General features: G+C 27.4%; 1 protein-coding gene and 2 non-coding genes across 13 annotated transcripts; all 3 read right to left on the bottom strand.

Moving 5' to 3' along the window:
• Positions 1 to 895: 895 nt before the first annotated feature.
• Positions 896 to 13,929, bottom strand: LOC122722121. 11 transcript variants are annotated; one of them, XM_043951991.1, is made up of 4 exons: positions 13,830 to 13,929; positions 13,676 to 13,725; positions 10,192 to 10,284; positions 896 to 10,064 (listed from the first exon to the last, which is right to left on the bottom strand). In XM_043951991.1, the coding sequence occupies exon 4, from the start codon at positions 4,782 to 4,784 to the stop codon at positions 3,390 to 3,392; it is 1,395 nt and encodes a 464-aa protein (XP_043807926.1). In that variant the 5' UTR covers positions 4,785 to 10,064; positions 10,192 to 10,284; positions 13,676 to 13,725; positions 13,830 to 13,929; the 3' UTR covers positions 896 to 3,389. The 11 variants fall into 11 exon arrangements, with proteins under 11 accessions (XP_043807926.1, XP_043807930.1, XP_043807929.1 ...); XM_043951995.1 differs by lacking the exon at positions 10,192 to 10,284 and having other exon boundaries at positions 896 to 9,818; positions 10,035 to 10,064; XM_043951994.1 differs by having other exon boundaries at positions 896 to 9,818; positions 10,035 to 10,064; positions 13,676 to 13,913.
• On the bottom strand, positions 13,273 to 13,364 carry LOC122722161. The gene has a single exon (XR_006349085.1). It is a non-coding gene; the product is annotated as a small nucleolar RNA SNORD24 (small nucleolar RNA).
• On the bottom strand, positions 13,429 to 13,509 carry LOC122722157. Its single transcript, XR_006349081.1, has one exon. It is a non-coding gene; the product is annotated as a small nucleolar RNA R12 (small nucleolar RNA).
• Positions 13,930 to 23,006: the final 9,077 nt, after the last annotated feature.

Here is a 23,006-nt window from a genome sequence, read left to right as displayed (position 1 = left end):
TTCTGACACAACTATTCTTGAGTTCTAAACAATTTCTTATATTAGCCATTTTCTTCAGTTTATTGACTTGAGCGTCAGAGTAGCTACCATAAGCGCCAACCACATCATTTTCTCTTCTTAGCGGCACAGTTTCTTTTCAACCACATCATTTAGTTCTGTCACTGGGAACATTCATTGAATTGTCTTTGTTCCTTTAGATTAAAACTGATCTCTTATATTTTTTTTTTTACTCTCTAGAATGGTTGACAATTCATGAGATGCTGTTAAAACTATTATCAACAAGAGCGTAATCATTTTCTCCACTCCTATTAGTGGACAAAACACTCCATCAATGGTCAATAAGGCTGATCTGAGTAACCTAAATAATGAGTAGATGGCTTCAATACATATAAAGGTTGTTGGCCACTCTCAAACAACTTGGGAGAATGCCTCATTTATGGCTCCTAGGGGAAGAAGGGAGGACGCCTCCATTGATATTCCAAGAACTCATACTGAAGCGATCCAAGCGTAGTTCAAAAGAAAGGCCAAACCGGAGAACGAAGAGTCTTTTCAATCATTCTTTGTTCTTTTCTTTTCTAATGCTATGTGAATTTTAGAAATTATTGTGGTGTTTCTATTTATAATTTAGGTGTTAGACTGAGATTTTTTTTCAATAATAATGCTAAATTGCAAACAATATACATTCTTGTATAAAATAATAAAATTTTAGATATTATTGACAATAATGTTATGAATCCATTTTTTCTTTATTAAAGATATCGAATTAAAAACTTGAATATAAAATACTTTTAAAATTTAGGAGAGAACGCTTTGCTCTCTTAATGAATCTGTTCGATATGAATTTAAATTAGCCAAGCTAATAAATTTCAGACACTAAATAATATACACCAAAAAATAATTTGTTTCAACAATGCCTAACATTGATAGTTAACCAACAAAAATTGTACACCAATTCCTCACCATAGTGATCAATTAATATTGCCATAATATAAATCTGATTTAATAATCACTTCAATTCGGGAAGGAAACTTGATGGTTTATTGGGAATTTGAATTCCAGGAATTACACGAGCACATTTTCTTTAACCAAACAGTAACTATCCATAGATGAACATGATCTTGAGTAGCAATTCTAATAAATTAAAATTATTTTAATTAATAAAAAATATTTTTAATCTCTCATTCCTCACTTTCTCTCGTTTGATTTTTTTCCATTTACAGCATAATTTTTCATTTCTTTCCTTCTTAATATTATCACCGATGATTAATTGATAAAAAATAAGCGAAACTGAATCATTTCTATTTTTAATTCAGTTCATTTAAATAATGATCTTTATATTTGAGAAATTACAATTTATAAAAATGTATTTCTCGTTTGGAATGCTTTTCTTACAATAAAAGAATTGAATTAAATTTATTTCCTGTTTGTCTATTATGGTCAATAGCATTTGGACATAATTCTGTGTTCATTATTTTATAATTCAGTCTATAAAATACTTCATAAATATGTGATCCTTTAAGTATATTGTAATTATGAGTTAAAATGTCTAATGTCAATATTTTCATTATATGGGGATCAGTTAATGAAATTGTAAAATTAGGAAAACAGTTTGAATAAATTGGTCCATTTGTTAAACTAGTTTCAAATAATCCTAACAAAGAGTCTTTGTAAGTCATATGTCTACAATCTCGTAAAGCCACATGCATACTTGTATTTAATCCTTCTACAGTTAATGGTTTAATAGCAATTTGTACTAATCCTATATGCATAAACCTGTATCCTTGATATATTTTAATATTGTCTTTTTACTTAATAGACTCATTGATTGATTTTCAGAGTATAATGGTACTACTTTCTCTTTGGTTTTAATAGCTCTAGCTGCTTTAAAATCTATTATTCTTTTCTTATATATACTAGATATTGGTGTTTTAGGTGGTTTCCAATTAGTTAATTGTTGATTATTCCAATTACTTTCTCTTGATAATATAGTTTTAGTATTATCTGTGTGAATATTTAAATCATTTATAAGTTCGTCATCTGGTTGTCTGGACCTAGAAGATCTAGTTCTTCTAAACATATTCATTGTAAAATCCTAGGGTTTTCACATACACTTCCTTCTCTACTCGTTCTGCAGGTCTTACCCCTTTTGCCTAACTTATGACTTTCGTGACACAGTTACAACCCTAAAATCTTAATTTGAATATGTTACAATAGCTAGATATAGGCTCTGATACCATTTTACGTTCCCAGGTATGATTCAAATTAACACAGACTATTTAACAGACTATACATACAACTTGTGCAAATTATTGATTTATATCATTTAATATGCAATTTATACACATGCATTTACTATTTTTATATTGTTTATCCATAATATGATTAATATTAAAAATTATTATTTCTTAATAATTGATCTAAATAGGCTATAATGCAATTAAATAAATCTAAAGTTCTTTGTGTTTCCCTACAATCACAAAAATTGTTATGGTTTGTTATATGTCATTCATACATATGAGTTCCTTGTCGTACTAAACAATGTCTAAAAATTTCTACTTCACCTTTATTTGTTAAATCGATTAAACTTAACTGTTCTAATGCAGATATGATAAATCTCATGGTGCTAATACTTTAATTAATATACTCATAAAAACAATATGCAATTATGTATTCTATTTCTGTTGAAATATAATATTTTAAAATATAACCATTGTCTAATTCAATAATATCAAATAAAACCATAAACATTATAAATTCAGATGAGCAACACACTTTCTGATGTGGAAGATCGGTATAAACCGCAACCACAGAGCATACTTATCATGAATGCAATTGATTTTTAATTGGTTAAGGTTCCTGCACTGTTAACCTGGATTCCCAGAATTAACTCAGATTGGTATACGTAGAGAGAGAGAATAGTTTGCCGTCAACACGGACTTACTTTGTAACAATTGTATATATTATTGAATACAAAATACAAATACAAAGGACTTACTGTGTAAATACAAAATACAACTTATACAATAACTGCTACGTCTTGGTTGTAGTAAACCATAGACTCCTTACAATTTGTTGAGAATAAAACGAAGCTAAGCATTGAATACATAAAGAGATTTGAGAGAGAATTTCTTGGTGAAATTTCGGTGTGTCCTTGAATGGTCTGGAGCTCTCCTTTTATAGGCCGCGGACGCCAAAATTTTCTTCAATGGAATTGAGCGGTCCGTTACTGTTTGGTAACTGTTTTTGTCGGCCACTTGTCTGCATGTTGCGTCATTGCTTACGTCATTGTTTTTGTCTTTGTCTGCCATTTGTCTGTAATGCGCCATGGGTCCCACCATTTATGTTTGTCGGTCATCTTGTCGGCTTTTGCTGTGTCTGTTTAGTGGGTCCTACATCTCTTGTGTAAAGAAATCATCATTGTCATCTGCTAAGTCTGCTGGGGATGGTGATACAGAAGAGCTTCTGGTTTCTTGTAATTCTTCAAGTAATTTTTCATATTCTTGTTCTGAGGTGCATGCTGCCATTTGGACCATAATTTGTTTTTTACGGGCTAAAAAGGTCTCTTGTTTGGTAATTGCAGATGGGTTTGGAATTTTGCAATATTGGGAGTAGTTTGTAAAAAATTGGTCTACTGCTTTTGGGCCACAGGCTTCTTGGTCAGTTTTAGCCCACCATTTGATTTTATATTTGCGGACTAATACAGGAACTTGAAAATTATCAAAGGTTTGATCCTTAATTTGGTATTCAATCATAAGGATCCATGGTATATGAAAGTAATGAGAATAGATAAGCCATTTTGGAGAACAAATGATAGGGTCTGGTAATTTATTGTTTTCAAAGAACTGAGTCTGTGCAAGCTTAATGTGGTCAGGAATAATGGTTTCAATGATTCCAAATTTATTCCACCATTGGTGAAACCAATATGGTATAGGATAGGTGAAAGTGTCAGATATATAGAAAAAGAATGAAATAGATAATTGGTCATTTTGCTTGAAAAAAGTTCTTTCCCAAGCTATCTGATAATCATAGTAATTATACTTAGCATTTTGTCCATTGGTCAAAGTAAAATCTTTGGTTCGATGGGGCTCTTGTCCCCATTCAATCAGAGTCCATACTTTTAAAAGTCTGACTTTGCAATATCTTAATTTGGTATGATTCTTTGGGTCATAGTTATTTTGAATGAGAATAGAATTGGTATGAACTAATAGGGCCTCATAATATGATTGAGATTTCTGAAAATTATCTGGGAGATAATAATGGGTTTTTGGGAAAATGGATTCACAAAGTTGGTAAATATTCAAATTGGGATTTTGGGCCCAATATTCTGGTTCTATTGTAATTACAAAATCTTCAGCATCTTTATATGTATATTGGGTTTGGACTACTTGGCTTAAATATGGTGAGCTTGCAGAAGCTATTGGACTTGGTGAAGCTGGTCTAGTTACTATTTGTTTGAAAGTGGATGGGGGAATTGGTTCGGCTTGTAAAGGGCTAAATTTATTTAATGAGGTAAAATATGGCCTTGGAGATCTGGGCCGAGGATAATTTGGTTGTGTAATTAAGGCACTAGAAATATGACCAATAGGTCTATTAATAATACTAGTAGTATTTGTATATAATGGTCTAGGAGCAGCAAGCTGTCCTGTGATATTTTGTCCAGATGTGAGACTTTGTATAGAGCTATGCCCTGAAGTAAATAGTTGCAATTTGGTCGAATTTGTTTTAGAAATATTGGTTTTGGATCTCAAAGAGATCTTTTCAACTTCCTTGCCTTTGTCTGTCATGGCCCTGCAAAAATTCTCTGGTTAAGAAATCAGCAATGGAATTATCAGTTCCTTTAATATGAATAATTTCAAAATAAAAAATAGATAAAAATGCTTGCCATCTTGCAAAAATATGTTTAGCTGCTAAATTTTTTACATCCTTTGTTAATACGTCTTTTGCAGCTTTACAATCAACCCGAATGGTAAATTTCTGATTTAAAAGATCACTTTGAAATTTGGTTACACATAAAACTATGGCTAAAATTTTCTTTTTTATTGTAGAATATTTTTCTTGAGTCGGATTCCAGACTCCTGAATAATATCTTATAATATGGTCTTTATTATTGATATTTTGTTTTAAAATGCCGCCATAACCGTGGTCAGAAGCATCTGTTTTTACAATTTTGGGAATGTTTGGATTACAGATGTTGAGACAGGGTAAAGTCTTCACATGTTTTTTGATTTCTTGTATTATTTTCGTATGTTCTTCTGTCCATGGTTTAGGATTCTTTTTCAATCTATTGTATAAAGGTTATACAAAGCACAAATATTTTCAAAATTTGACATGAAGTCAGGTTTCTGGCAAATTCAAATAGCTGAACAAGATAAATACAAAACTGCTTTTACAGTACCATTTGGACAATACGAATGAAATATTATACCTTTTGGACTCAAGAATGCACCAAGTGAGTTTCAAAAAATAATGAATGATATATTTAATCCATATGAATTTATAATTACATATATTGATAATGTCTTAATTTTTAGTCAAAATATAGATCAACATATTAGACATTTAAACATATTTTATAAAGCAGTAAAAAGGAATGGCTTAGTTTTATCAAAACCAAAAATGAAATTATTTCAAACAAAAATTAAATTCTTAGGACATGAAATATATCAGAATACCATAGTACCAATACAGAGAAGTATAGAGTTTGCCGACAAATTTCCAGACATCATTAAAGATAAAAACCAATTACAACGATTTTTAGGATCCTTAAATTATATTGCTGATTTCTTACCAAATTTAAGAATATTATGTAAACCTTTATACAATAGATTGAAAAAGAATCCTAAACCATGGACAGAAGAACATACGAAAATAATACAAGAAATCAAAAAACATGTGAAGACTTTACTCTGTCTCAACATCTGTAATCCAAACATTCCCAAAATTGTAGAAACAGATGCTTCTGACCACGGTTATGGCGGCATTTTAAAACAAAATATCAATAATAAAGACCATATTATAAGATATTATTCAGGAGTCTGGAATTCGACTCAAGAAAAATATTCTACAATAAAAAAGGAAATTTTAGCCATAGTTTTATGCGTAACCAAATTTCAAAGTGATCTTTTAAATCAGAAATTTACCATTCGGGTTGATTGTAAAGCTGCAAAAGACGTATTAACAAAGGATGTAAAAAATTTAGCAGCTAAACATATTTTTGCAAGATGGCAAGCATTTTTATCTATTTTTTATTTTGAAATTATTCATATTAAAGGAACTGATAATTCCATTGCTGATTTCTTAACCAGAGAATTTTTGCAGGGCCATGACAGACAAAGGCAAGGAAGTTGAAAATATCTCTTTGAGATCCAAAACCAATATTTCTAAAACAAATTCGACCAAATTGCAACTATTTACTTCAGGGCATAGCTCTATACAAAGTCTCACATCTGGACAAAATATCACAGGACAGCTTGCTGCTCCTAGACCATTATATACAAATACTATTAGTATTATTAATAGACCTATTGGTCATATTTCTAGTGCCTTAATTACACAACCAAATTATCCTCGGCCCAGATCTCCAAGGCCATATTTTACCTCATTAAATAAATTTAGCCCTTTACAAGCCGAACCAATTCCCCCATCCACTTTCAAACAAATAGTAACTAGACCAGCTTCACCAAGTCCAATAGCTTCTGCAAGCTCACCATATTTAAGCCAAGTAGTCCAAACCCAATATACATATAAAGATGCTGAAGACCTTGTAATTACAATAGAACCAGAATATTGGGCCCAAAATCCCAATTTGAATATTTACCAACTTTGTGAATCCATTTTCCCAAAAACCCATTATTATCTCTCAGATAATTTTCAGAAATCTCAATCATATTATGAGGCCCTATTAGTTCATACCAATTCTATTCTCATTCAAAATAACTATGACCCAAAGAATCATACCAAATTAAGATATTGCAAAGTCAGACTTTTAAAAGTATGGACTCTGACTGAATGGGGACAAGAGCCCCATCGAACCAAAGATTTTACTTTGACCAATGGACAAAATGCTAAGTATAATTACTATGATTATCAGATAGCTTGGGAAAGAACTTTTTTCAAGCAAAATGACCAATTATCTATTTCATTCTTTTTCTATATATCTGACACTTTCACCTATCCTATACCATATTGGTTTCACCAATGGTGGAATAAATTTGGAATCATTGAAACCATTATTCCTGACCACATTAAACTTGCACAGACTCAGTTCTTTGAAAACAATAAATTACCAGACCCTATCATTTGTTCTCCAAAATGGCTTATCTATTCTCATTACTTTCATATACCATGGATCCTTATGATTGAATACCAAATTAAGGATCAAACCTTTGATAATTTTCAAGTTCCTGTATTAGTCCGCAAATATAAAATCAAATGGTGGGCTAAAACTGACCAAGAAGCCTGTGGCCCAAAAGCAGTAGACCAATTTTTTACAAACTACCCCCAATATTGCAAAATTCCAAACCCATCTGCAATTTCCAAACAAGAGACCTTTTTAGCCCGTAAAAAACAAATTATGGTCCAAATGGCAGCATGCACCTCAGAACAAGAATATGAAAAATTACTTGAAGAATTACAAGAAACCAGAAGCTCTTCTGTATCACCATCCCCAGCAGACTTAGCAGATGACAATGATGATTTCTTTACACAAGAGATGTAGGACCCACTAAACAGACACAGCAAAAGCCGACAAGATGACCGACAAACATAAATGGTGGGACCTATTACAGACAAATGGCAGACAAAGACAAAAACAATGACGTAAGCAATGACGCAACATGCAGACAAGTGGCCGACAAAAACAGTTACCAAACAGTACCAAACAGTAACGGACCGCTCAATTCCATTGAAGAAAATTTTGGCGTCTGCGGCCTATAAAAGGAGAGCTCCAGACCATTCAAGGACACACCGAAATTTCACCAAGAAATTCTCTCTCAAATCTCTTTATGTATTCAATGCTTAGCTTCGTTTTATTCTCAACAAATTGTAAGGAGTCTATGGTTTACTACAACCAAGACGTAGCAGTTATTGTATAAGTTGTATTTTGTATTTACACAGTAAGTCCTTTGTATTTGTATTTTGTATTCAATAATATATACAATTGTTACAAAGTAAGTCCGTGTTGACGGCAAACTATTCTCTCTCTCTACGTATACTAATCTGAGTTAATTCTGGGAATCCAGGTTAACAGTGCAGGAACCTTAACCAATTAAAAATCAATTGCATTCATGATAAGTATGCTCTGTGGTTGCGGTTTATACCGATCTTCCACACAGAAAGTGTGTTGCTCATCTGAATTTATAATGTTTATGGTTTTATTTGATATTATTGAATTAGACAATGGTTATATTTTAAAATATTATATTTCAACAGAAATAGAATACATAATTGCATATTGTTTTTATGAGTATATTAATTAAAGTATTAGCACCATGAGATTTATCATATCTGCATTAGAACAGTTAAGTTTAATCGATTTAACAAATAAAGGTGAAGTAGAAATTTTTAGACATTGTTTAGTACGATAAGGAACTCATATGTATGAATGGCATATAACAAACCATAACAATTTTTGTGATTGTAGGGAAACACAAAGAACTTTAGATTTATTTAATTGCATTATAGCCTATTTAGATCAATTATTAAGAAATAATAATTTTTAATATTAATCATATTATGGATAAACAATATAAAAATAGTAAATGCATGTGTATAAATTGCATATTAAATGTTATAAATCATTAATTTGCACAAGTTGTATGTATAGTCTGTTAAATAGTCTGTGTTAATTTGAATCATACCTGGGAACGTAAAATGGTATCAGAGCCTATATCTAGCTATTGTAACATATTCAAATTAAGATTTTAGGGTTGTAACTGTGTCACGAAAGTCATAAGTCAGGCAAAAGGGGTAAGACCTGGAGAACGAGTAGAGAATGAAGTGTATGTGAAAACCCTAGGATTTTACAATGAATATGTTTAGAAGAACTAGATCTTCTAGGTCCAGACAACCAGATGACGAACTCATAAATGATTTAAATATTGACACAGATAATACTAAAACTATATTATCAAGAGAAAGTAATTGGAATAATCAACAATTAACTAATTGGAAACCACCTAAAACACCAATATCTAGTATATATAAGAAAGGAATAATAGATTTTAAAGCAGCTAGAGCTATTAAAACCAAAGAGAAAGTAGTACCATTATACTCTGAAAATCAATCAATGAGTCTATTAAGTAAAAAGACAATATTAAAATATATCAATCAAGGATACAGGTTTATGCATATAGGATTAGTACAAATTGCTATTAAACCATTAACTGTAGAAGGATTAAATACAAGTATGCATGTGGCTTTACGAGATTGTAGACATATGACTTACAAAGACTCTTTGTTAGGATTATTTGAAACTAGTTTAACAAATGGACCAATTTATTCAAACTGTTTTCCTAATTTTACAATTTCATTAACTGATCCCCATATAATGAAAATATTGACATTAGACATTTTAACTCATAATTACAATATGCTTAAAGAATCATATATTTATGAAGTATTTTATATACTGAATTATAAAATAATGAACACAGGATTATGTCCAAATGCTATTGACCATAATAGACAAACAGGAGAAACAATTTTTTGAGAAATTGACCAAACTAAAGCAAACATAAATATATCAAAAACTATACAATGGAAAGATATTAGTTTACCAGACAGCTGGAAATACCCAGTTAAAACAATACCAACATTACCTGCAAAAGAAAACAAGGAAATAGATTATATTATACAAAATGATGATGGTTCAATAGAATTGAAACATAAAAGATCAAACTCTTTTAGACAAACCAGTTCAACCATTTATCAACCATATAGACATTCATTAGGATCTTCCCAAAGAAGACCCAATGTTGAGATCAATACAGATACTAGTATTTCTGAAGAAACTACTATCCCACCATATACCAGACCTTTTGTTGGAGAAACCTCTGGAACTAAACCTGTAGAAGAAACATTTAATCATCAAACCATTCCACAACCTACCAAAGGTATCAAAATACAAGAAGGCGTCTTTAGATAAGGTCAATTTAGTCAACCATATGAAGATAGTGATTGTTCTATTAATACCTTAACCCAGACTTTCATACTCGACAGAGACCAAATTCAAGCTGACTATATGTCAGATAAAAACCGGGGGAAACGAGACATATTTTTACAAACCTATTCCAGAAAAGAACAAAGTTTAATAAAAAAACATTTTTTTACATTTTGTGAACAAGTAGAGAAAACTATTCCATTTTTTACATACTTAAAATATTTTCATGAAAATAAATTAAATATATTAGAAAAGAAAATACATAAATGGCACAAAATTAATGATAATGGTGAACCAAGTGAGATATGTCATGAATGTGAAAAACCACCCATAGATAGGGTATTCTTCAAAAAGAACCAAATTGCTTATGGAATGCAACCAATTGTAAATACTAAAAATATACAGAGTAATAACATAAGAGACGTTAATTTACAAAATAATTGGACAAATGTAGCATTACATATCATAGGAACTCAATTAGATAGAATGGAAGAAAAAATAGATAGAAACCATAATGTCATAACAGATATAGAACATATAGAAACACCTACAACACCATCACCCATTAATATTAAACCAAATACAACATATTTATCCCAACGCTATAGTAATCCAAAACCATATGACATAGATCCAGCTAAAAAACAAAGTAACAAACTTTTCACAAAAATGATACCACCCTCACAAAATCCAATTGATACAGTAACAATAAATCCGAAGACAGAATTAAATGATATGTCAAAATTATTACAACAAATAATAAATGAACAGAGTAAGTCTCCAAAAACTAGCACTTCAGGAGGAATAAAGATAGAAGAACCAAGAACTAATAAAGATAAGGGAAAAATAACCATTCTGACTGAATATAATGAAATTTCTTCTTCAGATGATAAAACCATATACAATCCCTTAGACATATCAGACTTTGACCAAGAAATTAATGTTCCCATAAATACTATAGAAAGGCAAAATAATAGACCAGATGATTTAAAAATCTTAGATTGAAAACAAAAACAATATAATGCAAAAAATATTTATGAATGGAATATAGATGATTTAGCAGAAATAGAAATAATACAAATAACCAAAGAAATGGTCATAGGAAATATTTATAAACAAAGGGTTGGTATTACTGGAAAAAAATGCAGCTGAAAATATAATATTAGGGTTCACCGGAGAACTAAGAACTTGGTGGGACAAATTACTAAGTAATGAAATAAAAACCAATATACTAACAGCAAGAAGAATTGATAGTATTACAGGAGAACCCGTTATTGACCCCACAACAGGACAACCACAATCTTTTACCTTAACATACCTAGTTTACAATATTATATCACATTTTATAGGAGACTTAGATTTATACACAGAAAAAATAGCGAAATATTACAAAATCTTAAATGTAGAAAACTAGAAAATTTTAGATGGTATAAAGACAATTTCTTGAAAAGAGTTTATGCACTAGCAGATCCAAATGCATAGCAATTCTAATAAATTAAAATTATTTTAATTAATAAAAAATATTTTTAATCTCTCATTCCTCACTTTCTCTCGTTTGATTTTTTTCCATTTACAGCATAATTTTTCATTTCTTTCCTTCTTAATATTATCACCGATGATTAATTGATAAAAAATAAGCGAAACTGAATCATTTCTATTTTTAATTCAGTTCATTTAAATAATGATCTTTATATTTGAGAAATTACAATTTATAAAAATGTATTTCTCGTTTGGAATGCTTTTCTTACAATAAAAGAATTTAATTAAATTTATTTTAATTCATAAATAAATTCTTTTATTTAGAATAAATCTTAAAATAATATTATTTAATTAAATTTATTTATTTATAAATAAACTAGTAATAAATTCAAAATTGATTTATTTTATTTATTATCCTTATTATTTCTAAACTTAAGTATAAATATTTATTTTATAAATAAAAATAATTTTTATCACATTAAAAATACTTTTTGAACTCCATTATTAATATTTGCATAATATTTATAAAAAAATACCATTAAAAATATAAATTAAGATGGAGACTATTTTTAGAAAAATTAACAAAATAATATAATAAATTTCTTAATATCAATTATAAATACATCAAATATTAATACTTAAACAAATTAAATTTCAAAAGAATGAGTTATTAATTAAGAAAAAAATAAACAAATTCAAAGTTAAAATAAATAAATAAAATAAGGATTAAAAAAATTGAAATTCTCAAAAGCTAAGTAATTTTGATATAAATAATTTTAAGTGAAATTATGTTTTATAAAATTTTAATAATTTTGATTATATTTACTTTTAATTTAAAATGAATTTCCACAAAAATTAAAAAAAGTTAACTCTTACATTTTTAATTTTACCGAACACAAAAATTAAGAAAAAATTTAATTCATTTTCTCTCAAAATTCGTCGTCCCTTATAACACAAGGAAACCAAGAGTTTAACAAAGAGGGTGAAGAATTAGAAAAACAAATTAATTTAATTAATTAAAATAATTTTAATTAATATTTATGTGTTGATAAAATTTATCTCTCATTTAATAATAAAAAGATAATGTGTTATGCTGTATATGTAAAATCATATCCTACCTTAATATAATTTTAAATTTGAATAAAATTTATACGAATATTTTAATTTTAAATTAAATTGTCAAAATTAAAAATTTAAATAAAATCACTAAAATGCATAAAATATTTAATTTTTTAATATCAATTATCTTTCACTTAAATATGATTTAAACACTGTCTATTTCTGTGTATTAGAAATTGTCATGGTTAGTTTCAATAGAGTTGTAATCTCTGGGCTTTGATTAAGCCTCCTTAATAAATCTCAGATCTTTGGCAAAAATAAAATCGTTTGTTTTCTCTCTATTAATTTTCAAGTCATGGATGAACCCAAAGATTATAGCAGCAACAACCATAGATAATAGAAGATGGTTGAATCCATTGAGAATGAAACCAAGAAGAAATCTGATCCTCCAGAATCCTTCTGCTACAATAGCAGAAATTTCGACAAAGAAATTTAAAAACTAGAAATTAATAATGAGTTTAAATCAGACAAATTTACTGATTAATCCCCAAAAATCAGAAATTAAAAAAAACAAAGGCCTCAGAGATCTTGGTGGAAAGGAATCATCAGCTGCGGATTCGATTTGAATCCCATCAAGAGTAGCAAATATTTTCTCACATCACCGGCCCAAACAAATCAAATTAGATCAAAATAAATAATAAATAACTACATAAATGAAGAGGATGATGATGAAGAGTCAGAAATAACTGTTAAGTAAAATCATATTTAGATAAATCAGTGGGAATCCGTCTGATTTTTTGCATCATCCATAATCATCATCATCCTCATGGATTTCATTGTATATAAAATAATTTTTTTAAAAAACTAATTAAAGAATGTATCTACCTTGTCACCGAAAATTCCCAGAAAAAGAAGAGGAAAATCGGAGCTAAAGGCAGAGTATACACAAAAACAAAATTTTATGTATACAGAGAATACCTGTCACTGTTGCCTAAGGATAGATCCATTGATCACCATCTTCCATGGAGCTGATCAAAGAATTGCAATATTAGGCTTCTGAATAACAAATTCTATTACTGCAAATGCAGACACCCAAAATTAATAGAAGATTACTCTCACCGTACATCCCTACCTTCTATCTTTCTCACCCCGGGCTCTGCTTCTGCTAGACTTACTTATATAGAGACCAGAGGAAGGCAGATAAAGAAAACCCTAGGTCCTTTTGTTAGCACTGCAGCTTGGTGATGGAGCTGTGGACTTAGATCAATTCTCAAAAACTCAAGGCTGGGCCTGATAGCCATCACGATACTCTAAGCCCAAGCCCTTGGTTCTTTTAGTATTTTGTAGAATTCAATTGAATCTACATAGGATTCATTTAAAATAAATTATATTGTTTAATTTAATATAATTTATAATAAAAAATTTATTTAAATTTTATTTAATTTATTAGTAATTTAATTTTAAAAAATTCATTTAAAATAAATTATATTGTTTAGTTTAATAATTTATAATAAAAAATTTAATTAAATTTTATTTAATTTATTAGTAATTTAATTTTAAAATAGAAATTTATTTATTCTCATTACCTTAAGGATATATATATATATATAATCACCAATAATAATAATAATTAATAAAAATATAAATTTTTCATAAATTTTTTAATTATTTATTGAATTTCAGTTATTTATTATTTAATTTATTAGTAATTTACTAAAAAAATCTACATAGGATTCATTTAAAATAAATTATATTGTTTAATTTAATATAATTTATAATAAAAAAATTTATTTAAATTTTATTTAATTTATTAGTAATTTAATTTTAAAAAATTCATTTAAAATAAATTATATTGTTTAATTTAATAATTTATAATAAAAAATTTAATTAAATTTTATTTAATTTATTAGTAATTTAATTTTAAAATAGAAATTTATTTATTCTCATTACCTTAAGGATATATATATATATATATATATATATAATCACCAATAATAATAATAATTAATAAAAATATAAATTTTTCATAAATTTTTTAATTATTTGTTGAATTTCAGTTATTTATTTAAATAACTAATAAAATAAAAGATAATAAAAAAATGTTATGGTCATTTTAATAAATAAATTATTATTACATAAATTTTTTAAAATTCATTTCAAATTATTTCAAATTGCATCAAAATTTAAAAAATTAGTTTTAGTTATAACTCATTCCATGGAATTGGATTTTAATTTCTCTTTAAACTAAGTATACAAAATATAAAATTCAATTAAATTTGATAAAATTTTAGAAATAGAATGGAAATAAAATTTTAGAAATTAGAATGAAAGCAAACGTAATGTTAATAGTTAAATATTTATTATTTCATTGGTTAAAAAAAATATTATATTATATTTTAATTATATTTTAAAATTAACTTATACATTAACGTATTTTCTTTATTATATATTTTTTAAAAAAAGTTGATTTTATATTATTTAATTATAATTTAAAATTAAAAAATATTAATAAATATATATATAAAAGTGTTAATAATATTATTAAAGTTTAAAAAATAAGTTTTTTTAATTATTTTTTTTAAATGACTTGATTTATTTTTTAATTAGAAAAATATTTTCTTTTAATTAATTTTTATGAGCGTCTCAAATATTAAAAAATAAAAATATATATAATTTATAAAAAAAATACTTTTTATAAAACAAATAAGGATTAATTACTATTTTTTTTATTAATCACTAGTTGTTATACCTTCAATTAAAAGTCTTATACAATAAGCTTAAATTAAATAATTAGTTATAGCTCAAATGACATTTAGTCGCATTTGAGACTGAAATTTTAAATTTAAATTTTATATTTAAATAATTATAAAAAAAAATAATTTTTGTATTTATTATATTTATCTTAACAATTTTATGTGATTTTTAATCTATGGAAATATGTTAAATGCACTCGTATTTTATTTTATTAATGATTAATGGTTTTGATAGGTATTAAAATTAATTAAAAAATTTATACGTATTAAAATTAATATGAGATAAAGTACGAGCAATTCTGTAATTTATTAGTAATGATAGAAATTAATTTATAAATTTATTTAATTATTAAAAATGTAACTGAAATATTTTAAAATATATATATATATATATATATATGAAATTTAAAATATTATTTTATTTTAATATATTAATTAAAAAAATTTATACATATTAAAATTAATATGAGGTAAAGTACGGTCAATTCTATAATTTATGAGTAATGATAGAAATTAATTTGTAAATTTATTTAATTATTAAAAATGTAATTGAAAGATTTTAATATATATATATATAAATTTAATTACATAAAAATAACAAAAATAGTGAAATTTAAAATATTATTTTATTTTAATATATTAATTAAAAAATTTATACATATTAAAATTAATATGAGGTAAAGTACAGATAATTTTATAATTTATTAGTAACGATAGAAATTAATTTATAGATTTATTTAATTATTAAAAATGTAACTGAAAGATTTTGAATATATATATATATATATATATATATATATATATAAAGATAAAAATTTAATCACATGAAAATAAGAAAAATAGTGAAATTTAAAATATTATTTTATTTTAATATATTAATTAAAAATTTTATACATATTAAAATTAGTATGAGGCAAAGTACGGGTAATTCTGTAATTTAGTAGTAACTATAGAAATTAATTTGTAGATTTATTTAATTATTAAAAATGTAACTGAAAATTTTTAAATATATATATATATATAATTTAAAATATTATTTTATTTTAATATATTAATTAAAAATTTTATATATATTAAAATTAATATGAGGAAAGTACGCTCAATTCTATAATTTATTAGTAATAATAGAAATTAATTTGTAAATTTATTTAATTATTAAAAATGTAATTGAAAGATTTAAATATATATATATATATTTAATCACATAAAAATAAGAAAAATAGTGAAATTTAAAATATTATTTTATTTTATTTAAAATTAACAAAATAATTAGGTCGAGAAACCAAGATGATGAACTAATAAATGATTTAAATATAAATGATAATACTAGAACAATTTTATCTAGAGAAAGTACTTGGAATAGTCAACAATTAACCAATTGAAAACCACCAAATACTCCGATCGATAATATATATAAAAAATGAATTTTGGATTTCAAATCATTAAGAGCTATTAAAACCAAAGAGAGAGTCGTCCCCTTATATTCAGAAAATCAATCTATGAGTTTATTGAGTAAAAAGACAATTTTAAAATATATTAACCAAGGATATAGATTTATGCATATAGGATTAGTACAAATAGCAATTAAACAATTAGACAGAATGGAAGAAAAGATAGAGAGAAATCACGAAGCAATTACAAATATAGAACATATAGAAACACCACAAGCACCATCACCAACAATACCTAGACCAAATACAATATATTTATCCCAAAGGTATAGTAATCCAAAACCATATGATATAGATCCAGCCATAAAACCCATTCATAAACCTTTCACAAAAATGATACCTCCATCACAAAACCCCATTGAAATAGTAACACTAAGTCCAAAAACAGAATTAACTGATATGTCAAAATTATTGCAGAAAATAATAAAAGAACAAAATATGTCTAAAGGAGGAATTAAACAAAGTACGTCTCCAAAAACCAATATGACAGGAAACATTAAAATAAATGAACCTATACAAACTCAAAGTAATATACCAAGTGAAAGTACCAGTAAAGATAAAAATAAACTAACTATTTTAACAGAATATAATGAGACTTCTTCTTCTGAAGATGACATTATCGACAATCCCTTGGAAGCATCAGACTCTGACCAAGAAGACAATATTCCTGTAAATACGATAGGAAGAAATTATGAAAGAAGACCAGATGATTTAAAAATATTAGACAGAAAACAAAAACAATATAATGCAAAAAATATTTATGAATGGAATATAGATGATATGTCTGAAATTGAAATTATACAAATAACCAAAGAAATGGTAATTGTAGGAAATATATATAAACAAAGAGTTGGAGTTACTGAACGAGAAGCAGCTGAAAATCTAATATTAGGTTTTACAGGAGAACTAAGAACTTGGTGGGACAAATTATTAAGTAATGAAATAAAAACAAATATATTAACAGCAAGAAGAATAGATAGTACCACAGGTGAACCAGTCATTGACCCAACAACAGGACAAGCACAATCCTTCACACTAGCTTATTTAGTCTATAATCTTATCTCACATTTTATAGGTGATTTAGATTTATATACAGAACGTAATAGTGAAATATTACAAAACTTTAAGTGTAGAAAGTTAGAAAATTTTAGATGGTATAAAGACAATTTTCTAAAAAGAGTTTATGCATTAGCAGAACCAAATGCCTATCACTGGAAAGAGAAATTTTTAACAGGACTACCAAGACTATTTTCTACAAAAGTAAAAGAAACAATTGAACAAAAATTTGGACACATATCATATGATGACTTAACTTATGGAGACCTAATCACATGTGTAAATTTAACCGGAATACGATTATGCAGAGATATGAAACTACAACAAAAATTAAAAATAGAAAATAGACAATCTAGAAAAGAATTAGGAAACTGGTGTGAACAATTTGGATTTGGAACAATAAATAAAAACAAGTATAAAAGAAATAAACCTTTTAAAGACAAAATCTATAGACAATATAGGTATCCTAGAAAAAGGTTTTATAAGAAACAATATGATAAACAGCCGATTAGAAAACCATTTATAAAAAGACCATTTAAAAGAAATACTTACAAGAAAAATAATTATAGAAGATCCAATAATAAAAATAACATAACATGTTATTTATGTAACCAAAAGGGGCATTATGCCAAAGAATGTCCTGCAAGAAAGAAAATACAAGAATTAGGTTTAGAATTAAAAATTGACAATATAGATCAATTATTAGATAAAATTGACCAAAGTAAATTATCTTCTTCAGAACTAGAAGATGACTATAGTAGTGACAATTCATCAGGGACAATAGATAGTACAGATAGTAATCATAATTGTCAAGGAGAAATTTGTCATTGTAACAATAAAATGAATGTCTTAACAGAATACCAACAAGTATTAGAACAAATAGAGCAGGTACAAGATTCCAATATAAAACGAAAAATGTTTAAAAAATTAACAAAATTAATTAATGAAGAAATAAAACAAGAAACTGCACCACCAACCAAATTTGAAGATATTGAACAAATGTTTAAAAATAAAAAATCAGTAACAACAATTTCTTCCATGGACTTACAATCTGAAATAAGACAATTAAAACTAGAAGTAAGACAATTAAAACTAAGGTGTGATTATTTAGAACAAAATCAACACATACAACAAAATCAAAGTATAGGACAGAGTTCAGAAAAAGATAAGACAAAAGTCGAAGAAATACTAGAAACAGACACAGAAGAAGAACAACCATTAAAGTTTAATGATATTACTAGAATTAAATATCAAAAATGGTATGTAAAAATTAATTTAACAATTAAAGATTTTACATTAGAAACCATAGCCATGTTAGACTCAGGGGCAGACATGAATTGTATAGACCAAGGCATAATACCAAGTAAATATTTTCATAAAACTAAACAAACTTTGTCCGCCGCAAATTCAACAAAGGTAAAAATAGATTACAAAATACCAAATGCACATATATGTAATAATGGAATTTGTTTTAAAACTACTTTTATATTGATAAAAAATCTTAATACACAAATTATATTAGGAAACCCATTCTTACAAATGCTGTATCCTTTTAAGGTCACCCAATTAGGCTTAGAAACCAATGTATTAGGACAAAATATTATGTTTCAATTTATAACACCAATTAATTATCATGACGTTAATCTATTTCAACAAACAAATGTAAGTAAAATTAATAATTTAGAAAACCAAATAAAATTTTTAAAGAAGGATTTACATTCTACTAGAATAGAAGAACAATTAGAAAATCCAAACATTAAACAACAAATAAAAGAAATTCAAGAAAAATTTGAAAAAGATTTATGTTCAGACTTACCAACAGCTTTTTGGGATCGAAAGCAACACATAGTAACTCTACCATACGAACCAGGCTTTAATGAACAAAATATCCCAACTAAAGCTAGACCTATACAGATGAACCAAGAAATGGTAGAATTTTGTAAAAAAGAAATTCAAGACTTATTAACTAAAAAACTAATTAGACCAAGTAAATCACCATGGTCATGTGCAGCTTTTTATGTAATGAAAAATGCAGAGATTGAAAGGGGAGCACCCCGATTAGTCATAAATTATAAACCTTTAAATACTGCTTTACAATGGATAAGATATCCTATACCAAATAAACAAGATTTATTAAATAGACTTTACAAAGCACAAATATTCTCAAAATTTGACATGAAATCAGGATTCTGGCAAATTCAAATAGCTGAACAAGATAAATACAAAACTGCTTTCACTGTACCTTTCGGACAATATGAATGGAATATTATGCCTTTTGGATTAAAAAATGCACCAAGTGAATTTCAAAAAATAATGAATGATATTTTTAATCCATATAAATTTATAATCACTTATATTGATGATGTTTTAATTTTTAGTGAAAACATAAACCAACACATTAAACATTTAAATGTTTTTTACAAAGCTGTAAAAAGAAATGGTTTAGTTTTATCAAAACCAAAAATGAAATTATTCCAAACAAAGATTAGGTTTTTAGGTCATGAGATTTATCAAAACACAATCGTACCAATCCAAAGGAGTATAGAATTTGCTAATAAGTTTCCCGATGAAATCAAAGATAAGAATCAACTACAAAGATTTTTAGGTTCATTAAATTATATTGCAGATTTTTTACCTAAATTACGAATCTTATGTAAACCATTATATAATAGATTAAAGAAAAATCCTAAACCATGGACTAATAACCATACTAAAATTATTCAGGAAATCAAAAAACATGTTAAAACTTTACCATGTTTAAATATTTGCAATCCTGATATACCAAAAATAGTAGAAACAGATGCGTCTGACCAAGGCTTCGGAGGCATATTAAAACAACGTATTAATAATAAAGAACATATTATAAGATACTACTCAGGAATTTGGAATCCAACCCAAGAAAAATATTCTACCATTAAAAAGGAAATTTTATCAATTGTTTTATGTGTAACAAAATTTCAAAGTGATTTATTAAACCAAAAATTTACTATTAGGGTTGACTGCAAAGCAGCCAAAGACGTTTTGACTAAAGATGTAAAAAACTTAGCAGCAAAACATATTTTTGCCAGATGGCAAGCTTTCTTATCTATATTTGAATTTGATATTGAATATATAAAAGGAACTGACAATTCCATTGCTGACTTTTTAACTCGTGAGTTTTTGCAGGGCAAAAATGGCTGACAAAGGGAAGGAAGTCGAAAAGAAAATTTCTTTAAGATCACCAATAATCAAACCATGTAATATAAGCCTATTACCATCAGGACAGCATAGTTCTAGACCAATTTATACCAGTACCTCTTCCATAATCACCCGACCAATGAACCCAATATCCAGTGCCTTGATTTCAAATTTAAGGCCTAGTTTTGCTTCAACCAATAGATTCAGCCCATTACAATCAACACCAATACCTCCATCTATTTTCAAACAAGCTGTTATTGGCCCAACTATCAGTAGCCCATCATCTTCCAATCCATTACTCACCCAGGAACCAACCCAAACAGAATACAGTTATAAACCCATAGATGAATACATCTTGACCATTGAACCAGAATATTGGGCTCAAAATCCCAATTTGAATATTTACCAATTATGTAGTACGATTTTCCCAAAAAATCATTACTACATACCAGACAATTTCCAGAAATCTCAACAATTCTATGAGACCATTCTTATCAATACCTGTTCTATAGTTATTCATAATAACTATGATCCACAAAATCCCAACAAATTAAGGTATTGTAAAGTCAGACTTCTGAAAATATGGACTCTGACAGATTGGGGTCTTGAACCTCACAAAATGAGAGAAATGATCATGACCATTGGACAAATGAAACAAAATATCAAGTATAATTATTATGATTATCAGATTGCTTGGGAAAGAGCTTTTTTCAAGCAAAATGAACAATTGTCTGTGTCATTCTTTTTCTTTTTTGATGACAATTTTACTTATCCTCTACCTTATTGGTTCTACCAATGGTGGAACAAATTTGGTCTTTGTGAAACCAATGTCCCAAACCAGATCGTTATAGCAAAAGAACAATTCTTTGAAAAACAACAGTTACTAGAGACTGTTACCATAGCCCCCTCTTGGCTAGTATATAGTCACCATTTCCATATCCCATGGATACTCATGATAGAATATCAAATAAAAGACCAAACCATAGGCATTTTTCAGGTACCCACTCTGGTCAGAAAATTCAAAACAAAATGGTGGAACAAAACTAATTTACATGGCTGTGACACTAAAGCCATTGAACAATTCTTTCAAGACCACCCACAATTTTGCAAAAAACCCAGTATTTCTATCATCACCAGACAAGAAACTTTCTTAGCCAGAAAACAACAAATTATGTCTCAAATGGCTGCATGTACGTCAGAGGAAGAATATGACCAATTGATCAATGAATTAAATGAAGTCAGAAGTTCAGCAGCATCCCCGTCACCAATCAGTTTGGATAATGACAATGATGATTTTTTCACCCAAGCAGAAATGTAAAGAAATCTAATTTACCAGAAGACAACAAAAACAATGACGAAAGCAATGACGTCACCTAGAAAACAACAAAAATAATGACGGAAGCAATGACGTCACCCAGACAAGTGGCAGACAAGTGGCAGACAAAGACAAAAACATTGGGACCCACAAAGCACTCAACTGACAAAGTGGCAGACAAAGACAAAAACATTGGGACCCACAGAGCACTTACCAGAAGATGACCGCTGAATTCCATTTGATAAAATTTGGCGTCCGAAGTCTATAAAAGCAAGAATCCAGACCAATTGAAGACACACCGAAATTTCACCAAGAAATTCTCTTTCAAATCTTTATGTATTCAATGCTTAGTTTAGTTTTATTCTCAACAAGTTGTAAGGAGTCTATGGTTTACCACAACCTAGACGTAGCAGTTATTGTATAAATATTTGTATTTCACAAAAGTAAGTTGTATTTTCTTTTCAATCTTTAATACAAAGAATTTTATACAACTGTTACTGTGTAAGACCGTGTTGACGGCAATCCTATTCTTTCTCTCTCCGCTCTTCACTCTGAGT

The sequence above is a fragment of the Manihot esculenta genome, chromosome 16 (assembly GCF_001659605.2).
Source record: "Manihot esculenta cultivar AM560-2 chromosome 16, M.esculenta_v8, whole genome shotgun sequence".
In the NCBI taxonomy this organism is placed as follows: Eukaryota; Viridiplantae; Streptophyta; class Magnoliopsida; order Malpighiales; family Euphorbiaceae; genus Manihot; species Manihot esculenta.
This window is presented reverse-complemented; position numbering and strand designations above follow the sequence as displayed.